Source organism: Corvus kubaryi, unplaced genomic scaffold (assembly GCF_017639235.1).
Source record: "Corvus kubaryi isolate FWS band 111438036 unplaced genomic scaffold, C.kubaryi_AGA036_p1.0 37253, whole genome shotgun sequence".
Classification (NCBI taxonomy): Eukaryota; Metazoa; Chordata; class Aves; order Passeriformes; family Corvidae; genus Corvus; species Corvus kubaryi.
The window spans coordinates 197,807-213,130 of NW_024581075.1; the positions used below are offsets into that span (position 1 = coordinate 197,807).

Sequence of the window (15,324 nt, forward strand, 5' to 3'; positions counted from 1 at the left end):
CGCCGCTGCCCGGAGCCGCCTACCCGGTGAGGCGGGGCGGCACGGGGCGGGGCGCGGGGCCGGGCGCGGCGGGCGCTGACCGGGTCTCTTCTCTCCGCAGCGCCCCGGGATGCTGCCGGGCGGCCGCCTGGCGCCACAGGGCCCGGCCATGGGTCCTCCCGGGTACGGCGGGAGCCCTGCGGTGCGGCCCGCGCTGGCGCAGGCCGGGCTGGACCAGGCTCGCAAGCGGCCAGCGCCGCAGCAGCTTCAGCAGGTGCAGCCGCAGGCGGTGCCCAACCGCAACCACAAGTAAGGCACGGGGGCACGGGGAGAGGGCGCATCCTGGGGCGAACGGGGACACCCCAGGCTATTGGGGACATCCCGGGGCGTTCCCAGACAGTTGGAGCATCTCGGGGCAGCGGGGACATCCCTGGACAGGGGGGACATCCCTCGGCGGAGGGGACACCCCTGGGCAGAGGGGACACCCCTGGGCAGAGGGGACATCCCTGGGCTGTCCTGGGGTTCAGGAGAAATTTCTTCATGGAAATGGTCAGGCCTTGGAAGGGGCTGCCCAGGGAGGTGGTGGAGCTCCCATCCCTGGAGGTGTCCAGAGAGTGACTGGATGTGGCACTCAGTGCTCTGGGCTGGTGACAGGGTGGAGGTCGGGCACAGGTTGGACTCGAGGGGCTGGAAGGTCTTTTCCAGCCTCAAGGATTCGGGAGTTCTTGGCCATGGGGGCTGGAAGGTCCTGTCAGGAGCTTGTGCATTCCCCTGGGGTTGGAGAACTCCCCACAGACAGCACTGGGCAGGGCAGGGCTGAGTTTATGACACGTGCCTGCATCCCGATGTGATGCCCCAGCGAGAATGGAATCCATCCTGGATTTAAAATGCTATTCCTGGAAAAGCCACTCCAAAGTTGATTGAGGCTGGAGGGTCACTCGGTTGTGTCAGGTCCAGCTTCCCAAGGGATGCAACGCCCTTTCCAATGGATGCAACCCCCTTTCCAACAGATGTAACTCCCTTCTGAGTGCTCAGAGGGGTGGGAAGCTTTGGGATAACCAGTTAGTCACACTGGAGCAGGGCCCAGGAGTCACTGGCCAGTTGCTGCTGCAGGTTTGTGGGTTCCTGTGCCCAGAACCGTTCCCATTTTCACGCCCGTTTTGCCTCTTGCCTCTGTCAGCGCCAAGAAGAAGAAGATGGCTGATAAAATCCTCCCGCAGCGGGTGAGTGGGGCACGGGGAGGGGCTCGGGGGGAGGTGAGGCAGCCCGGGGCGCTCTGGGGAGCTGATGGGCATTTCCATCCTTGCTTGGCCACAGATCCGTGAGCTCGTGCCTGAATCCCAGGCCTACATGGACTTGTTGGCCTTCGAGAGGAAGCTGGACCAGACCATCATGAGGAAGCGCTTGGATATCCAGGAGGCTCTGAAACGCCCCATCAAGGTAGGGGAGGCCATGGGTCGTGTCCAGGGTTTGGAGGCTGCTGAGTTCAGGCAGCAGGAGGGCACTGAAGGGTCGTGTCCTGTGAGTGTGGCATGTCAGGGGTCCCAGTGCTCTGCACACAGCCGAGGACTGGGACCAGCACCACCTCTGTCCTCGCTGTCTGCCCCAGGAGAGGGGAACGTGAGGCAGCTGAAAACATTGAGCTCAGTTTTAGCAAAACCTGTGCAGGACAGTTGGCCCTGTACGTGGGGATTAACACTGGGCTGATGCTTTTTCTCGTAGCAAAAACGAAAGCTGCGTATTTTTATCTCCAACACCTTCAACCCAGCCAAGTCGGATGCGGAGGATGGCGAAGGAACCGTCGCCTCCTGGGAGCTTCGGGTGGAAGGACGGCTGTTGGAGGATGTAAGTGGGAAGTACCCAACCTCAGAGGAGACTGTGGATCTGGAATTGGCAATGAAACCAGTTTCCTAGTGTCTGAGAGCACAGCTAGGGCTTGATGTCCTCCTTCATCTCTGTTTTCCAAGGAGTCTGATGGTGACGAGACCGAGAGCCCAGCTTGGAGACCGATGGGTATCCCCACGGCAGGACATGAGTTGTCCAAAGCTCTTAGAGTTGTGAGAATCACTGGTGAGAGCAGCTCAGTGGCGCTTGTGTCCCCGGCTCTGAGAACCAGGGCACTGGCACTGTACGTAACTGCTGAGGGGTTTAACTCCTGCGAGCTCATCTTTAACTCCAGTCTTTCCCTTTCTGACTTGGGAACTTGATTTTTGAGCACACGTTGGTGAATTCAGGCGTTCAGAACTTACAGGAGCTGTCGTGCACGGTGGCTGTGCTTGAGTGCTGAGACTTGCTGCCCTAACCCTCTTCCTCCCTGTGTTGCTTGCAGTCTGCTCTGTCCAAATATGATGCCACCAAGCAGAAAAGAAAATTTTCGTCCTTCTTTAAATCTCTGGTCATTGAACTTGATAAAGACCTGTATGGCCCTGACAATCACCTAGTAGAGGTGAGCTGCTTTTTGCTGTGTTTCCTCTAAAAGTGGGTTGGTGTTTCAGCAGGTTGGGTTTGTGTGTCATTAATAACTTGGCAGGTGGGAATCCTTGAGGCTCCTGACAGCCAGGAGCTCTTGAATTCTCACTTTGGCTTTTCCTCTCACTTGCCGAAGGTCGGAACAAATGTACTGACTCTTGTTTCAAGCTCTGAGCGGGAAGAATTGGAGCTTTCTCTAGTTGGGTGGGATTTACTGGCAAAGCTTTTGGATGCCCAGCAGCAGGAGCAGGAGGAATCACGTGTGGAGGGGCTTCTAAATTCCCTCTCATTTTCCAGTGGCACAGGACTGCTACGACTCAGGAGACGGACGGCTTCCAGGTGAAGAGGCCGGGAGATGTGAACGTGCGCTGCACTGTCCTGCTGATGCTGGATTACCAGGTAGCACAGCAGGGAGAAATCCCTCCCTCTGGGGGTGGGCAGGCCCTGGCACAGGATGCCCAGAGAGGCTGTGGCTGCCCCATCTGTGGAAGTGCCCAAGGCCAGGTTGGATGGGGTCTGGAGCAACCTGGGATAGCAGGAGGTGTCCCTGCCATGGCAGGGAGTGGAATGGGATTTCTTTAAGGTTCTTCCCAGCCCAAACCATTCCACAATTCCATGCTGGGAGCAGCAGTGCTGGGCATGTGCCATTACCTGTGTCTGGGGCCGCCTCACCTCTCCGTGCTCTTTGTTCAGCCTCCCCAGTTCAAACTGGATCCGCGCCTGGCTCGGCTCCTGGGCATCCACACCCAGACCCGGCCCGTGATCATCCAGGCCCTGTGGCAGTACATCAAGACCCACAAGCTGCAGGACCCCCACGAGCGGGAGTTCGTCATCTGTGACAAGTACCTGCAGCAGGTGAGGAACGGCGGGGCTGGAACAGCAGCAGCTGCATCAGTTTCCCCGTGTGGGCAGCCGGGGGTGGCTGCACCGAGCCCCTGCTCCTCCCTCAGCCCTGTCTCTGTCACAGATATTTGAGTCGCAGCGGATGAAGTTCTCTGAAATCCCACAAAGGCTTCACGCCCTGCTGATGCCCCCTGAACCGATCATCATCAATCACGTGATCAGGTGAGCTCCTGTTTCCAGGAAGGAGCGGGAGGGATGGATGAGGCTGGCACGGGAAGACAGTGTGGTGTATGTCCTGATGTTCAGCAGCAGTTCCCGTGTTGCCTGTCACTGTTCCTTTGTACAAGAGCAGCCACCTCCCTCGTGGCCACACCCCTCTTCCAAAGGCACATCCCTGCTGTCCTTTGCTGTGGATGGAAACCTTGGAGCAATCACTCATTTCTTTTGCTGCAAAGCCCTCGGTGGGCTTTTGCTACTTTTGGGGCTGAGGCTGACAGTGGCATGGTTTGTCCCTGTCCCTGCCTGCAGTCCGTTCGCTGCAGCATCCCAGAGGAGCTGCATTTGCTGCTTGAACTAGTCCCAGATTTTGCCTTCTTTCTGGAGCTACTCCCTGATTTTGGCTTCTTGTGGATGTCCTCAGTGTTGACCCAAATGACCAGAAGAAAACAGCCTGCTATGACATTGACGTGGAGGTGGACGATACCCTGAAAACTCAGATGAATTCCTTTCTGCTCTCCACAGCCAGTCAACAGGAAATTGCTGCTCTGGATAACAAGGTAGGAAAAGCTCCTTCAGGTCTGCTGTCCTTGTTGCTGGGCAGGGATGTGTCTGTGGATGGGACAGGAGTGCTCTGTTGTTTGGAAGCTGCAGTGGGATGAGCCGTGCTTACAAACATGTGGCTGTACCTGGAAGTGTAATTTTTAAAGCAAATGATAGTCTGTGGGAAAATTGGTGATATTTAGAGCAGGAAAGTGAGAACTGAAAATCCTGGTAAGTGTAAGTCAACCAGAGAGTGTAAGAATTTGCCTTCATGTGTTGGATCTCTTTATGTTTCTGACTTCCCTGTTCAGCAGTTCCATTCTGTATTTGTCTCCTTCAGATCCATGAAACAATTGAGACCATCAACCAGCTGAAGACACAGCGCGAGTTCATGCTGAGCTTTGCCCGAGATCCTCAGGGCTTCATCAATGACTGGCTCCAGTCCCAGTGCCGGGATCTGAAGGTAAAAGCTTTGTCTTGTGTGGAAGGTTCATACTTTTCCCTCATTAGAATGAGCTCCCACAGAGAGAAAGAGGCAATTTCCTCCTCAGAAAGCGAGGCTGGGATTTGAGTCAAGCATAAGAAGCTGAGCTGAGTGCACTGAGATGTCTGTGAGGAAAGGGGAGGGGATGGGTTTGCTCAGCACAGGCAGAGCTGTTGCACTCGCTGAGCTGTTGTGTCTTTGTGCTCCCCAGACAATGACTGATGTCGTTGGGAATCCCGAGGAGGAGCGCAGAGCCGAGTTCTACTTCCAGCCGTGGGCGCAGGAGGCCGTGTGCCGATACTTCTACTCCAAGGTGAGTGTCCCCGAGCAGGGGTCCCTCTCCGTGCCTGTCCCTCCTCGGGCCGCACGGTGCTGGGGGAAGGTGGCGGTTGCATCTCGCTCCCAGTTTGAGCTCACCCTTTCCCAGCTGGCTCCTGTGTTAACTGGGTGCTCTGGTGCTGCACCACCCAAGTGTGTTAATGCTGCGACTTGGCTCCTCTTGCAGGTGCAGCAGAGACGGCAGGAATTGGAGCAGGCCCTGGGAATCCGGAACACATAGGCTGCTCTGCTCCTCCCCAGGCAGAAGCATCACAGCTGTTTGTGGAGACAGAGCTGCAGAGCTCCCTGTTCCAGCTCACAGAATCCCACTCCGGCAGCGAGGCCCACGTTACTCATCCTGGTGTTGTCCCTGCTGGGGCAAGTCCAGGACACCTGGGGTCTCGTGGGCTGTGGCAAGCAGACAGGCTCCAATGAGCGCACATTTCTACCTGGTTTTCTTCCTGACTGTTGCCTTGTCAGTCCCAAGGCTTCCATGAGCGTCCCCATGACTCTGCACTGCCTGTAGTGTCCCCGGTAGCCAGAGTGACTCAGTGACTCTCAGCCCATTCCTCCCCAGCCAGCACCTGGTTGGGCACTCAGAGCTGGCTCTGAAGCCTGGCTCTGCTTTAAGGTGTGGCTGGGCTCTTCCGTGCCACATTTTACAGCCCGTGCCAGGCGCTGTCGTGGGCAGGATGCCGTGAGCTGACATACCTCCCTGCCCTCACCCCCTTCTCAGAGGGTGCTGCTGCACTGGGCTGCCTCATAGGTCACTCTCCTCTTTGAGGAAGTAACTGAACTGTGTAGAGAATTGCTTCTTCCCTTCTCCCTTCTTCCCTGCCCCGTTCCCTTTGTGTTCCGTGACGGACTGTCCCAGGCTGGGATCACAGGGAGACAAGGCGTTGGCTTCCTGCAGGGATGTGGAAGCGTTGGAGTGATGCAGCGCTCTGCACTTCAAACACCTGCAAGTGGGTTCCAGCAAACCACGTGGCTGCTTGTTTTCCCTGGAGCAGGGAGAAGGAATGCAGCAGCTGCCTGGAATTCTGCAGGGACAGTGTTGTAGGCTCATTCCTTTGGGACAGTTGTCCTGTGTCACTTGCTGTGGGGACCAGAGGCTCCTTCGTGTGGATCCAAGGGTGTAACAGGACAGTCCTTGGAAATGGACATTTTTCCAAGCATATATGTGAGTTAGCAGGTATTTCCATGCTGAAGCTCCTGTGGTTTTTAGTCAAGTTTTAGGCTGTGGGGCTGCCATAGGGCCCAGCATGGTTCAGGAATGTACAAATAGATTTTCTCCACTGTGAGGAGTAGCAGCCCCGATGCCTCCTCCTGGAATGAGTTACTGGTGGTCAGGCTTAGGAGAATGAAATAGCTCCTCTTCACCCTGATCCCAGTGTTTCTGCTCGGGACTGTAATGCAAATGGACTCAAAGGTTCGTCTGACTCTTGGAATAGCTGCAGGATCATGTTACTGATGAGCCCTCACCCAGTTCAGTGTGGCTGGGGAGCTGCTGTGAGTTGGAGCGCCTGGGTGGCCCTACTACTCCTTGTGTCTGTGTTACTACATGTCTGTGAGTAATAGACTCTCGACTTTCCCTCTCCTTTGCCCTTCTGAAATGCTCCTCTGTGGTACTGGGGTGAAGGTCTTGGTGCTGGAGAAGCAGCCCCTGACTCCTCAGGGTACTCCCACAGGAGGGATGCTGAGTTCTACATAGGCAAACGTAGCTGTTGCAGAGTAACTGCTTTTCTTAACTGAATATTACGGTTTTTTCCATGGACCAAATTTTTTTTTTGTACTGTATCCTTGTAGACGTCACCCAGTTTTAATAAAAGACTCCTGTGAAGGAAGCTGTCCTCCTTCCATGCTGACAGCCACACTCTTCCAGCTGCCATGGGGGATGAGACTGGTGACTCCCAGAGAAGGGACAGGATTATCTCTGCCTTCTTTTCAAAGCCAGCAGGGTTAAGTGACTGGAGAGAAAATGTTCTTCATATTTTGGCCATTTATAGCGAGCCCTTCATGAAGGGATGTCCCAGCTTGCAGACTCTGCTAAGCTGCTTTTGTGGTAAACAAAGTAACTTGAGCAAAACTGGAAATCCAGTGGCCAGGGCTAATAAATCCTGAACTGCCCCGTGTCCAGTTTGTTGGATTGTGGCAGCCGGTTGGACATCCCAGGGGAGTAGGGCAGAATTTGGGGGAAACTGTACTAAAGTGTACATACCAGGGTTTAAAATTATGCAAAAGGAGATTTATTCTCTTCACCCTGCTTGTTTATAGAACGTAAATGCCTTGCTGCAGACCTGGGAGCCCCTGGGGCAAGGGAAGGATCCTCTGTGTGACAAGAAAAGTGCTGCTGCCTCAGGCTGTGATGGGGGCAGGAGCCGAGTCCTGGGGCTGCACCAGGCAGTTCTGTTCCTTCGTGGTGGGGAAATGGCACTTTTTAGCAGGAGGGGGACAATGAAATTCTTTAATGCAGAAAGGCTCAGCAGTCACGAGTCACAGGCCTCACGGGGTCTGCAGCTTCCTCACGAGGGGCAGCTCTGATCGCTGCTCTCTGGGACAGGGACAGGACCCGGGGGAACGGCTGGAGCTGTGTCAGGGGGGTTGGGATGGGTATTAGGAAGAGGATTTTTTCCCCCAGAGGGTGCTCAGGCACTGAACAGGCTCCCCAGGGAATGGTCACAACCCTGACCGTGCCAGAGCTCCAGGAGCATTTGGACAACGCTGTCAGGCACAGGGTGGGATTGTTGGGGTGTCCTGTGCAGGGCCAGGGCTTGGACTCAATGACCCTTGTGGGTCCCTTCCAACTCGGGATATTCCGTAATTCTGTGATTCTGTGACTCCTGGTTCTGCGGGATCTGAGCTGCTCCAGGGCAGCGCTCTGCACCTGCCGCGCACCGAGCACCGGCTGTGCCTGGAGCGGGTGCCCGGTGCCCCCGGGGCGAGGCGGGGCCGGGGGCGGGCCGGGGCCGCCCCTGCTCCGGGCAGCCTTGAAATAGCAGCGGCGGGTTCCGCGCCCGCAGAGCCCCGGTTCCGGCACCATGGGTGGCAAGAAGGTTTGCATCGTGGGTTCTGGCAACTGGTGAGCGCCGGGCACCCGGCTCCCCTCGGCGAGCACAGCGCGGTCCCTGTCCTCCCCTGTGCCCCCCGGCACCCCCGGTAGCCGGTGCCAGCCGTCCTCATTCCTGCAGGTCACAGGGTGACCTGTGGTGCCCTGGGCTCCCCAGTGCCCACAGCCACGGCCTCCCTCTGCCCTCGCAGGGGCTCGGCCATCGCCAAGATCGCCGGCAGCAACGCAGCGAGGCTGAGCAGCTTCGAGAGCCAGGTGAACATGTGGGTGCTGGAGGAGGAGGTGGGCGGCCGGCGGCTCACGGACATCATCAACACGGAGCACGAGAATGTCAAGTACCTGCCGGGGCACAAGCTGCCCCCCAACGTGGTAAGTGTGGGCTGCCAGCAGCCTCTCCGAGGGGCAGAGCTGACGACCGGGCTCTGCAGAGAGGCCAGCAACTCTGGGGGTTGCTGGAACCCCGGGGTGTGAAGGCAGGGGATGCACCGGGCTGTGCGGGGCTCAGTTGTGCCCTCCCTCTGACCTTCATCTGTGCTTGGATGAGCTGCAGCCCTGGCTGCTCTCACTGCCCACCTTTGCCCCTGCTCTGGCATCCCACAGACTGGGCTGGAGGCCATGTGGCTGCCTCTGAGCTGGCATCATCCCATCTGCTCCAGCCCCTCTGCCCTGCCAGCTCCAGCAGGGACCTCAGCATGGTGACTTTGGGCCCTTCCTTCCCTTCCAGCTTCCCAGTCCCTAATGACAGTCACATTTTATTCAGGTGGCAGAGCCAGACTTGCTCAAAGCCTGTGCAGGGGCCGATGTCCTCCTGTTCGTGGTGCCCCACCAGTTCATCGGCCAAGTCTGTGACCAGCTCAAGGGCCACGTGAAGAAAGAGGCTGTTGGGGTGTCGCTCATCAAGGTGTGAGCAGGAGCAGCACTCGCCAGGGTGCTGGGCCAAGGCAGGGGAGCTGGAAGCAGCCTGGCTTGGAGGGGCTGCTAGGGGGATCCAGGGATTTTGGAGAAGAAATGGGCAGTGGGGGGAAGAAGGGAAGTGGGGGCAGAGTCTTTGTGGGGATTTGGAGGTGTTGGTGAAGAAGGGTGAGGGCATATGGGGGATCTCAGGTGCTGAGCAGGGCGCAGCTCTGCGTGTCAGGATTGGTTGGAGCATTGCAGCACAGGGAATGACGGGATTGGTGTCCAGGAGGGGCAGGTGCTCATGGTCTGATTGGCAAGGTGATGTTCAGTCAAAGGTTGGACTCAGTGTCCTTAGAGATCTTTCCCAGTCTAATTGATTCTGTGCTCTCTGTCCCTGGCTGTCTCCCAGGGCGTGGATGAAGGACCAGATGGGCTGAGGCTGATCTCAGACATCATCCATGAGAAACTGGGAATAGAAATGAACGTGCTCATGGGGGCCAACATTGCCAGCGAAGTGGCAGAAGAGAAGTTCTGTGAAACCACCATCGGTAAGGAGCCAGCATCCCTCCTCGTTAGCAGCTTTCGTTTGTGATGAGCAGAAGAGGCAAAGGGTGGAGTACAGTGCAGCTCAGAGTCCTGCTGCCTCGGGTGAACTGGCCCTGTTCCCTGGGAAGGCAGGAGACTCCATAGGAGCTGGCTGAGCTCATTCCCAGGGTTTACAATGGGATCACTCGCTTCATTAACAATAGAGTTGTGCAGCTGAAAATTCCTGCCAGCATGGACCCGGCATCAGGCAGCTGCCTGGCACAAATTAAAGGAGTGGGCACCAAGAGGCCCTTTAGGAATAAGTTCCATCCTTGATCTCCTTGGGCTTCACAGGATGCCCACCTGGATCTCATGTTGTTGCCAGCCAGGGCTGCTTGGAAGTTCATCTGGTGACTGTTCCAACATCCTCCACACTGTTGGGAACTGTGCAGAGCTCACCAGCTGTACAGAGCCAAAACAAACAGGACTGTTTGCTGGGTCAGAAGTTGTGGCATTCAAAGTGTCTGTTTTATTAAACAACAGCAAACCCGCTGGGCAGAAGGCTGGGGAAGTGGAGCAGAGCCCACAACCCCTGTGAGCACACAGGACCCCGCAGGGACAGGGAGGACAAAAAGCTCCAACCCCAAATTTGCAACCTTTGAAGATGCCTTTAACCTACTGAGCATTCAGTAGGTCATTTCTGTCTTGCTTGAAACAGCAGCAGGGGTTTTCCCTGTCTTCTGGGAATGCCAAGGTTGAACGTTGCTTATCTGTCAGGCAATGTGTGCCTGGCTCTCTGTGGACCTGCAAATGTTTAGCAATGTCCAGCGGTTGGGCAATAGGTTCCTCTCACTGGATGACCTTCATGAGAGCATGGACCTGCCTCAGGGTCTTCCCCATCATCTTCCTCCTCGTCCCTTTGTCTCCTCAGGCTGCAAGAACATGAAGCACGGGCAGATGCTGAAGGACCTGATGCAGACACCCAACTTCCGTGTGTCAGTGGTGCAGGAAGCCGATGCTGTAGAGATCTGTGGGGCTCTCAAGGTGGGTGTGCAGGGCTTGGTTAGCAGAGCCTGGGAGTCTGCAGGGCTCTGCAGGGAGCTCAGGGGAGGAGGGGTGATGGGCACTGGCACAGACTGCAGCAAGTGCTTGGGATACACAGGCTGCTCATGGATGCAGCCAAGCCCTGAGCTCCGTTGGGAAGAGATCCCTCCACGTTGCCATTGTTTTCCAGAATGTGGTAGCCGTAGGAGCTGGTTTCTGTGACGGGCTTGGCTACGGCGACAACACAAAGGCTGCCGTGATCCGCCTGGGCCTGATGGAGATGATTGGCTTTGCCAAACTCTTCTGTAAGGGCCCTGTCACCCCCTCCACCTTCCTGGAGAGCTGCGGCGTTGCAGACCTCATCACCACCTGCTATGGGGGCCGCAACCGCAAGGTTGCCGAGGCTTTTGCCAAGACTGGGAAGGTGAGCAGAGCTGGAAGCGGCTGACCCTGATGTGTGTGGAGGAAGCTGTGTCAGGGGAGGTTTAGGTTGGATATCAGGAAAAGGTTCTTCACCTCCCCAAGGCTGCCAGAGTTCAAGGGGCGTTTGGACAACGCTCTCAGGCACAGGGTGGGATTGTTGGGGTGTCTGTGCAGGGCCAGGAGTTCAACTGGATGATCCTTGTGGGTCCCTTCCAACTCGGGATATTCCATGATTCTATGATACCTACATCAACCTGGTGAGCAGGCAGGGAAGGTGATCCTGTGGGTTCTGCCTGCACTTGGCTGGTGCTGCAGTCCAGCTCCAGAGCAGGAACGTGGTGCAGCAGCCGGATTGCAGGTCCAGCTCCTCACTGCTGGGTTGTTTCAGTCCATCGAGCAGCTGGAGAAGGAGATGCTGAATGGGCAGAAGCTGCAGGGTCCCCAGACATCTGCTGAGCTGCATCGAATCCTCAAGAGCAAGAATGTAGTGGAGAAGTGAGTGCTGGAATCTCTGTGTGCTTTGTTGGGGTGGGGCTGGGACCTTTTCAGAAGCAGCAGGAGGGGAAAGCCCCTTGGTGTCTCTGCACTGCCCACGTCACACCAGCTGGGCAGGAATGGCCTGTTGGATGGGCCACAGTGCCACTGGCCCACCTGCTCCTGCATGCCATGACAGAAGGCGAGGTGCTCAGACTCTGCCATCTCTGGTGACTTTGTCTGCCCACAGGTTCCCCCTCGTGACTGCTGTGTATCGGATCTGCTACGAGGGAAAACCTGTCACTGACTTCATCACGTGTCTCCAGAACCACCCTGAGCACATGTAAGGGGCTCTGCCTGCAGACCACAGGCCCTGCCGAGATGTGCTGAGAGCTCCTGCCCACACCAACCTGATCTGCTGCCACAGCCTTGGATGGAGTCCGGGTCTCCTGGGAGCCTTTTCAGACTGCTGGAAGGGCAGAGGTTCCCTTCCCCAGCCCTGGACACTGCCCCAGACACTAAGCCTGGCACAGAAGTACCTGCTGACCTCTTTCTCTCTTTGAAGGGCTCATTTAATTTCTGCTGCTGTCTAAGGTCTGCCCTGAGCAGGGCTGAACATCTTCCTCCTTCCACTTCCTCTTGCCACAGTGGATTCAGCTCTGGGAAGGACTCTGCCAGGCCATCGTGATAGATGAGGGCTGGGCACTGCCTGAGAGGGCAAACAGTGTCCCAAGTCCTCCCTCTTAGCCCCATGGGGCCACTCTGGGTGACACCAGCTCTTCCCTACCCGCTGCTGCTTTTGCATTCCCTGTCTGGTGGAGAGGGCACAGTCCCCTGCCAGGCTCCACCTGGTGAGTGGAGCTCCTCAGGACTTCCAGAGGTGCTGAGGATCTTTCTAAGCAGCACCAGCACAGACAATGGCATTCCTTGCCAGCCGGGCATGTGCTGCTTTCCCCCAGCTGTTCCTGCTGACTCAGGGACACTCTGGAGCTTGTTTGTTTAGAACTTTTGCTCTCTATATCAGACCTGGCCCCAGGCCTGGGGGGCTCCCCTGTTGTCACAGGTTTGCCTGTGCTAATTCCATGCCCGCTGACTTCTCTGTCTGTCTCAGTTTGTCCTCTGGAGCTTGGCACTGCGGGGACCAACTGCCCCCGAGTCTGTGTGAGCAGCTGGTGTGACCCCTGGCTCGTACCTGCGCAGCAGGCAGATGGGTCACCACAAGGCACCTGGGTCATGTTGCTGTTAAGTAAATGCTCCACAGCCACCCTTTGCCTTCCTCTGGCTCGCTTCAGCCTGTGCTTTAGACCGCTCTGTGCTTCCACGTGTGGCTGTCCAGGAGCTCAGGAAGGAGGTCCCACACTTTCCCTCGTGTGGGGATGCTGCAAGCTGCCCACTGGCACCGGGGCAGGAACAGGCATATGATCCACAACAGGTACATGGAGATGTCCAACGTCCCAGGACAGGATAGAGGTTTTGGGCCTCACACTGAGCCTTTGAAGTTTGTCCCTTGTCCGGCCAGGTGCCACGTGTCCCTCTGCTCCTCTGAAGCTGGTGGTGTTTGCTCAGGCCAGCCTGTCCAGCGGTCACCGATCCTACCTGGGCTGGAAGGCTGGAGTGCTGCAGGGCTCCCTGTTCTCCCCCATTCGAGTCCCAGAGCCAAGGGGTCTCTGACTGGCAGTGTACCTTTAAAATAACAATAAACATGGAGCGGAGATAGGAGATGCTCTCCTTGTTCTGCAGCTCCAGTGTGTCGCTGTCGCTGGGTTGGTGCCTGCTGGACTTGCTGAGTGCTCAGAACAGGGCACTGCCCGTTCCCTCCTGGCTCTGCACCCTCCCGTGCTGTCCCAGAAACAGCAAGAATGTCCCTCTAGGTCCCTGTTTAGCCACAACGTCACATAGTGTCCCACTTGCTTTGTCTTAGCAACGGTTCCAGGATTAAAATTTGGCCATAGGACTATGGCGGGTTGGGATTGCAACATTGAGCCAGGTCCAGAGTCCTCACCTGGGGGCTGCAGGAGCCAGGCCAGGAGCCCACTGTGCCCCACACACCCCAGGCCTCCCCTCCTCTGATGTTTGGGCTTCCCAGGACACGCTGTGGGATTTTATTCATCTCTTCCCAGCTGCTTTTCCCAGACTCGCCTTTTCCCTGTGTGTCTTTAAAGGAGCCCCGTACTGAGTGACCTTTCCAGGGCTCTGAACCCTCTGCTCGGTGTCTTACGAGGGGAATTTAATCTGCTGGCACTGCACTTGTTTCTGTGCCTTTTATTAGCCACGTTTTCTCAGCAGGCACTCTGCGACCTTTAAATTCAGCAGAGCTGTCGTATGGGGAGAGCCGACACGGCTTCCTCTGTTGAGGAGCTTTATTGAGCTTGGAGGGAGGATAAAGGAAGTCCAGCGTGTTCCTGCAGGGCTGGCACGACTTGTAGTTCTCTTTGTCTTCAAGGGCTTCAGGAATCCAAGTGTTTGGATATGAGGCTCATGCAGGAGAGACGGTCCCTGAGCTCTGCTCCCTCACACAAACTCCTGTCAGCAGCTGCCTGGAGCTGCAGCAGGACCAAGCAGGGATTTGTGTTTAGCTGGGAGCTCCTCTGAGATGGAAATGCTTTGTGCATTCCCCTTGTCCACGTTTCTTTGACCCTGGAAGAGCCCAAGTCCCTGCAGACCCTTGCTGAAGGTCCCAGGTCTCATGTGGGGGGACCAGCACACTGATCTCTTGCTTTTAGACATCCCACACTGGAGCTGGATTTCCCGACCTATAAAAAGTCTTCCCTTTGCCATTTGGAATTATGTTCTGCAGGCTCAGCACCTCCCAGTGCTGCAGCCCTGGGAGCTGCTGCTAGGGAAAGGAGGATGAGGAGGGGGAAAAGAGTGACTCTGGCAGCTTTGGAGCTCGAGAGAGCCCTGGATAGAGCAGGGCTGGGACAGCAGAGTTCAACTGCTGGAAAGGAGCTCCTGAGGGGAGCAGCTGCCACAGGGGGGACGGGAAGGAGCTTGGGGGAACATGGCCTCTAGGGAAGGAGGCTCCGGGCTGGGGGCACACTGGGACCCTGGGCAGGCACCAGGGCCCTTGGGAGGGCGCCGGGGTCCTTGGAATGGCACTGAGACCCTCAAGAAAGTACTGGGACCCTCAGGAGGCACTGGGACCCTCAGGATGGCACCACAGCCCTTGTGAAGCCACCATGACCACTGGGATGGCACCGCGCCTCCGAGGCTCAGCGCTGCAGCAGGGCCCGGAGAGCCTCGGCTCCATCCATGCGCGGCCAAGGACTGTCCCTTGCGGGCTGCCGGCGCCGCACCTCAGACAGGGAGAGCCGCGGGCGGGGTCGTGCAGGGAGGCCCGTGCGGGCGGCGATGGCGGCGAGAGCGGCTCCTGAGGGGGCACGGCGGCGGCGGCGCCGCCAGGGGGCGCTGCGCTCACCGCGCGGGCTTCCCGCGCCCGCCGGCGGCCACACGTGACAGCGGCACACGTGACGACACGAGGCACGTGACAGCCACGTGACGCGGGCCGGGAGCGCGGCGGAGCGGGGACGAGAGCGGTGAGTGAGGGGGAACGGGAGCGGTGAGTGAGGGGAGACGGGATGGGACAGGATGGGATGGGAGCGGTGAGTGAGGGGGAACGGGAGCGGTGAGTGAGGGGGAACGGGACGGGATGGGACGGGAGCGGTGAGTGAGGGGAACGGGAGCGGCGAGTGAGGGGAACGGGAGCGGCGAGTGAGGGGGAACGGGACGGGATGGGATGGGATGGGAGCGGTGAGTGAGGGGGAACGGGAGCGGTGAGTGAGGGGGAACGGGATGGGACAGGATGGGACGGGAACGGTGAGTGAGGGGGGACGGGATGGAACGGGAGCGGTGAGTGAGGGAGAACGGGATGGGACAGGATGGGATGGGAGCGGTGAGTGAGGGAGAACGGGAGCGGTGAGCGAGGGGGAACGGGAGCGGTGAGTGAGGGGGGACGGGATGGAACGGGAGCGGTGAGTGAGGGAGAACGGGATGGGACAGGATGGGATGGGAGCGGTGAGTGAGGGAGAACGGGAGCGGTGAG

At 57.7% G+C, this 15,324-nt stretch overlaps 3 protein-coding genes across 3 annotated transcripts in view; all 3 read left to right on the plus strand.

The window, feature by feature from the left end:
* Nucleotides 1-6: 6 nt before the first annotated feature.
* On the plus strand, nucleotides 7-6,696 carry SMARCD1 (SWI/SNF related, matrix associated, actin dependent regulator of chromatin, subfamily d, member 1). The gene is made up of 13 exons (XM_042023648.1): nucleotides 7-26; nucleotides 101-288; nucleotides 1,160-1,202; nucleotides 1,297-1,419; nucleotides 1,702-1,824; nucleotides 2,309-2,425; nucleotides 2,746-2,847; nucleotides 3,142-3,303; nucleotides 3,416-3,513; nucleotides 3,932-4,067; nucleotides 4,391-4,513; nucleotides 4,746-4,847; nucleotides 5,040-6,696. The coding sequence occupies exons 2-13, from the start codon at nucleotides 110-112 to the stop codon at nucleotides 5,091-5,093; spliced, it is 1,362 nt and encodes a 453-aa protein (XP_041879582.1). The 5' UTR covers nucleotides 7-26; nucleotides 101-109; the 3' UTR covers nucleotides 5,094-6,696.
* A 1,125-nt stretch (nucleotides 6,697-7,821) lies between these two features.
* GPD1 (glycerol-3-phosphate dehydrogenase 1) lies at nucleotides 7,822-13,001 on the plus strand. The gene is made up of 8 exons (XM_042023654.1): nucleotides 7,822-7,931; nucleotides 8,111-8,288; nucleotides 8,680-8,820; nucleotides 9,226-9,364; nucleotides 10,273-10,385; nucleotides 10,576-10,809; nucleotides 11,197-11,303; nucleotides 11,533-13,001. The coding sequence occupies exons 1-8, from the start codon at nucleotides 7,891-7,893 to the stop codon at nucleotides 11,627-11,629; spliced, it is 1,050 nt and encodes a 349-aa protein (XP_041879588.1). The 5' UTR covers nucleotides 7,822-7,890; the 3' UTR covers nucleotides 11,630-13,001.
* Nucleotides 13,002-14,723: 1,722 nt separating this feature from the next.
* LOC121662475 (cytochrome c oxidase assembly protein COX14 homolog) overlaps nucleotides 14,724-15,324 on the plus strand; it is a 2,165-nt gene continuing 1,564 nt past the window's right edge. The window contains exon 1 of the mRNA XM_042023660.1: nucleotides 14,724-14,818. The gene's annotated coding sequence lies outside the window, so the exon portion shown is untranslated. The remainder of the gene's footprint in view (nucleotides 14,819-15,324) is intronic.

Coding starts and splice junctions, on each gene's coding strand:
- GPD1 (XM_042023654.1), top strand. CDS start 7,891: ATGGGTGGCAAGAAGGTTTGCATCGTGGGTTCTGGCAACTG. Junction 8,821..9,225: donor TTGGGGTGTCGCTCATCAAG/GTGTGAGCAGGA, acceptor GCTGTCTCCCAG/GGCGTGGATGAAGGACCAGA. Junction 10,810..11,196: donor CTTTTGCCAAGACTGGGAAG/GTGAGCAGAGCT, acceptor GGGTTGTTTCAG/TCCATCGAGCAGCTGGAGAA.
- SMARCD1 (XM_042023648.1), top strand. CDS start 110: ATGCTGCCGGGCGGCCGCCTGGCGCCACAGGGCCCGGCCATGGGTCCT. Junction 2,426..2,745: donor CTGACAATCACCTAGTAGAG/GTGAGCTGCTTT, acceptor CTCATTTTCCAG/TGGCACAGGACTGCTACGAC. Junction 4,068..4,390: donor TTGCTGCTCTGGATAACAAG/GTAGGAAAAGCT, acceptor TGTCTCCTTCAG/ATCCATGAAACAATTGAGAC.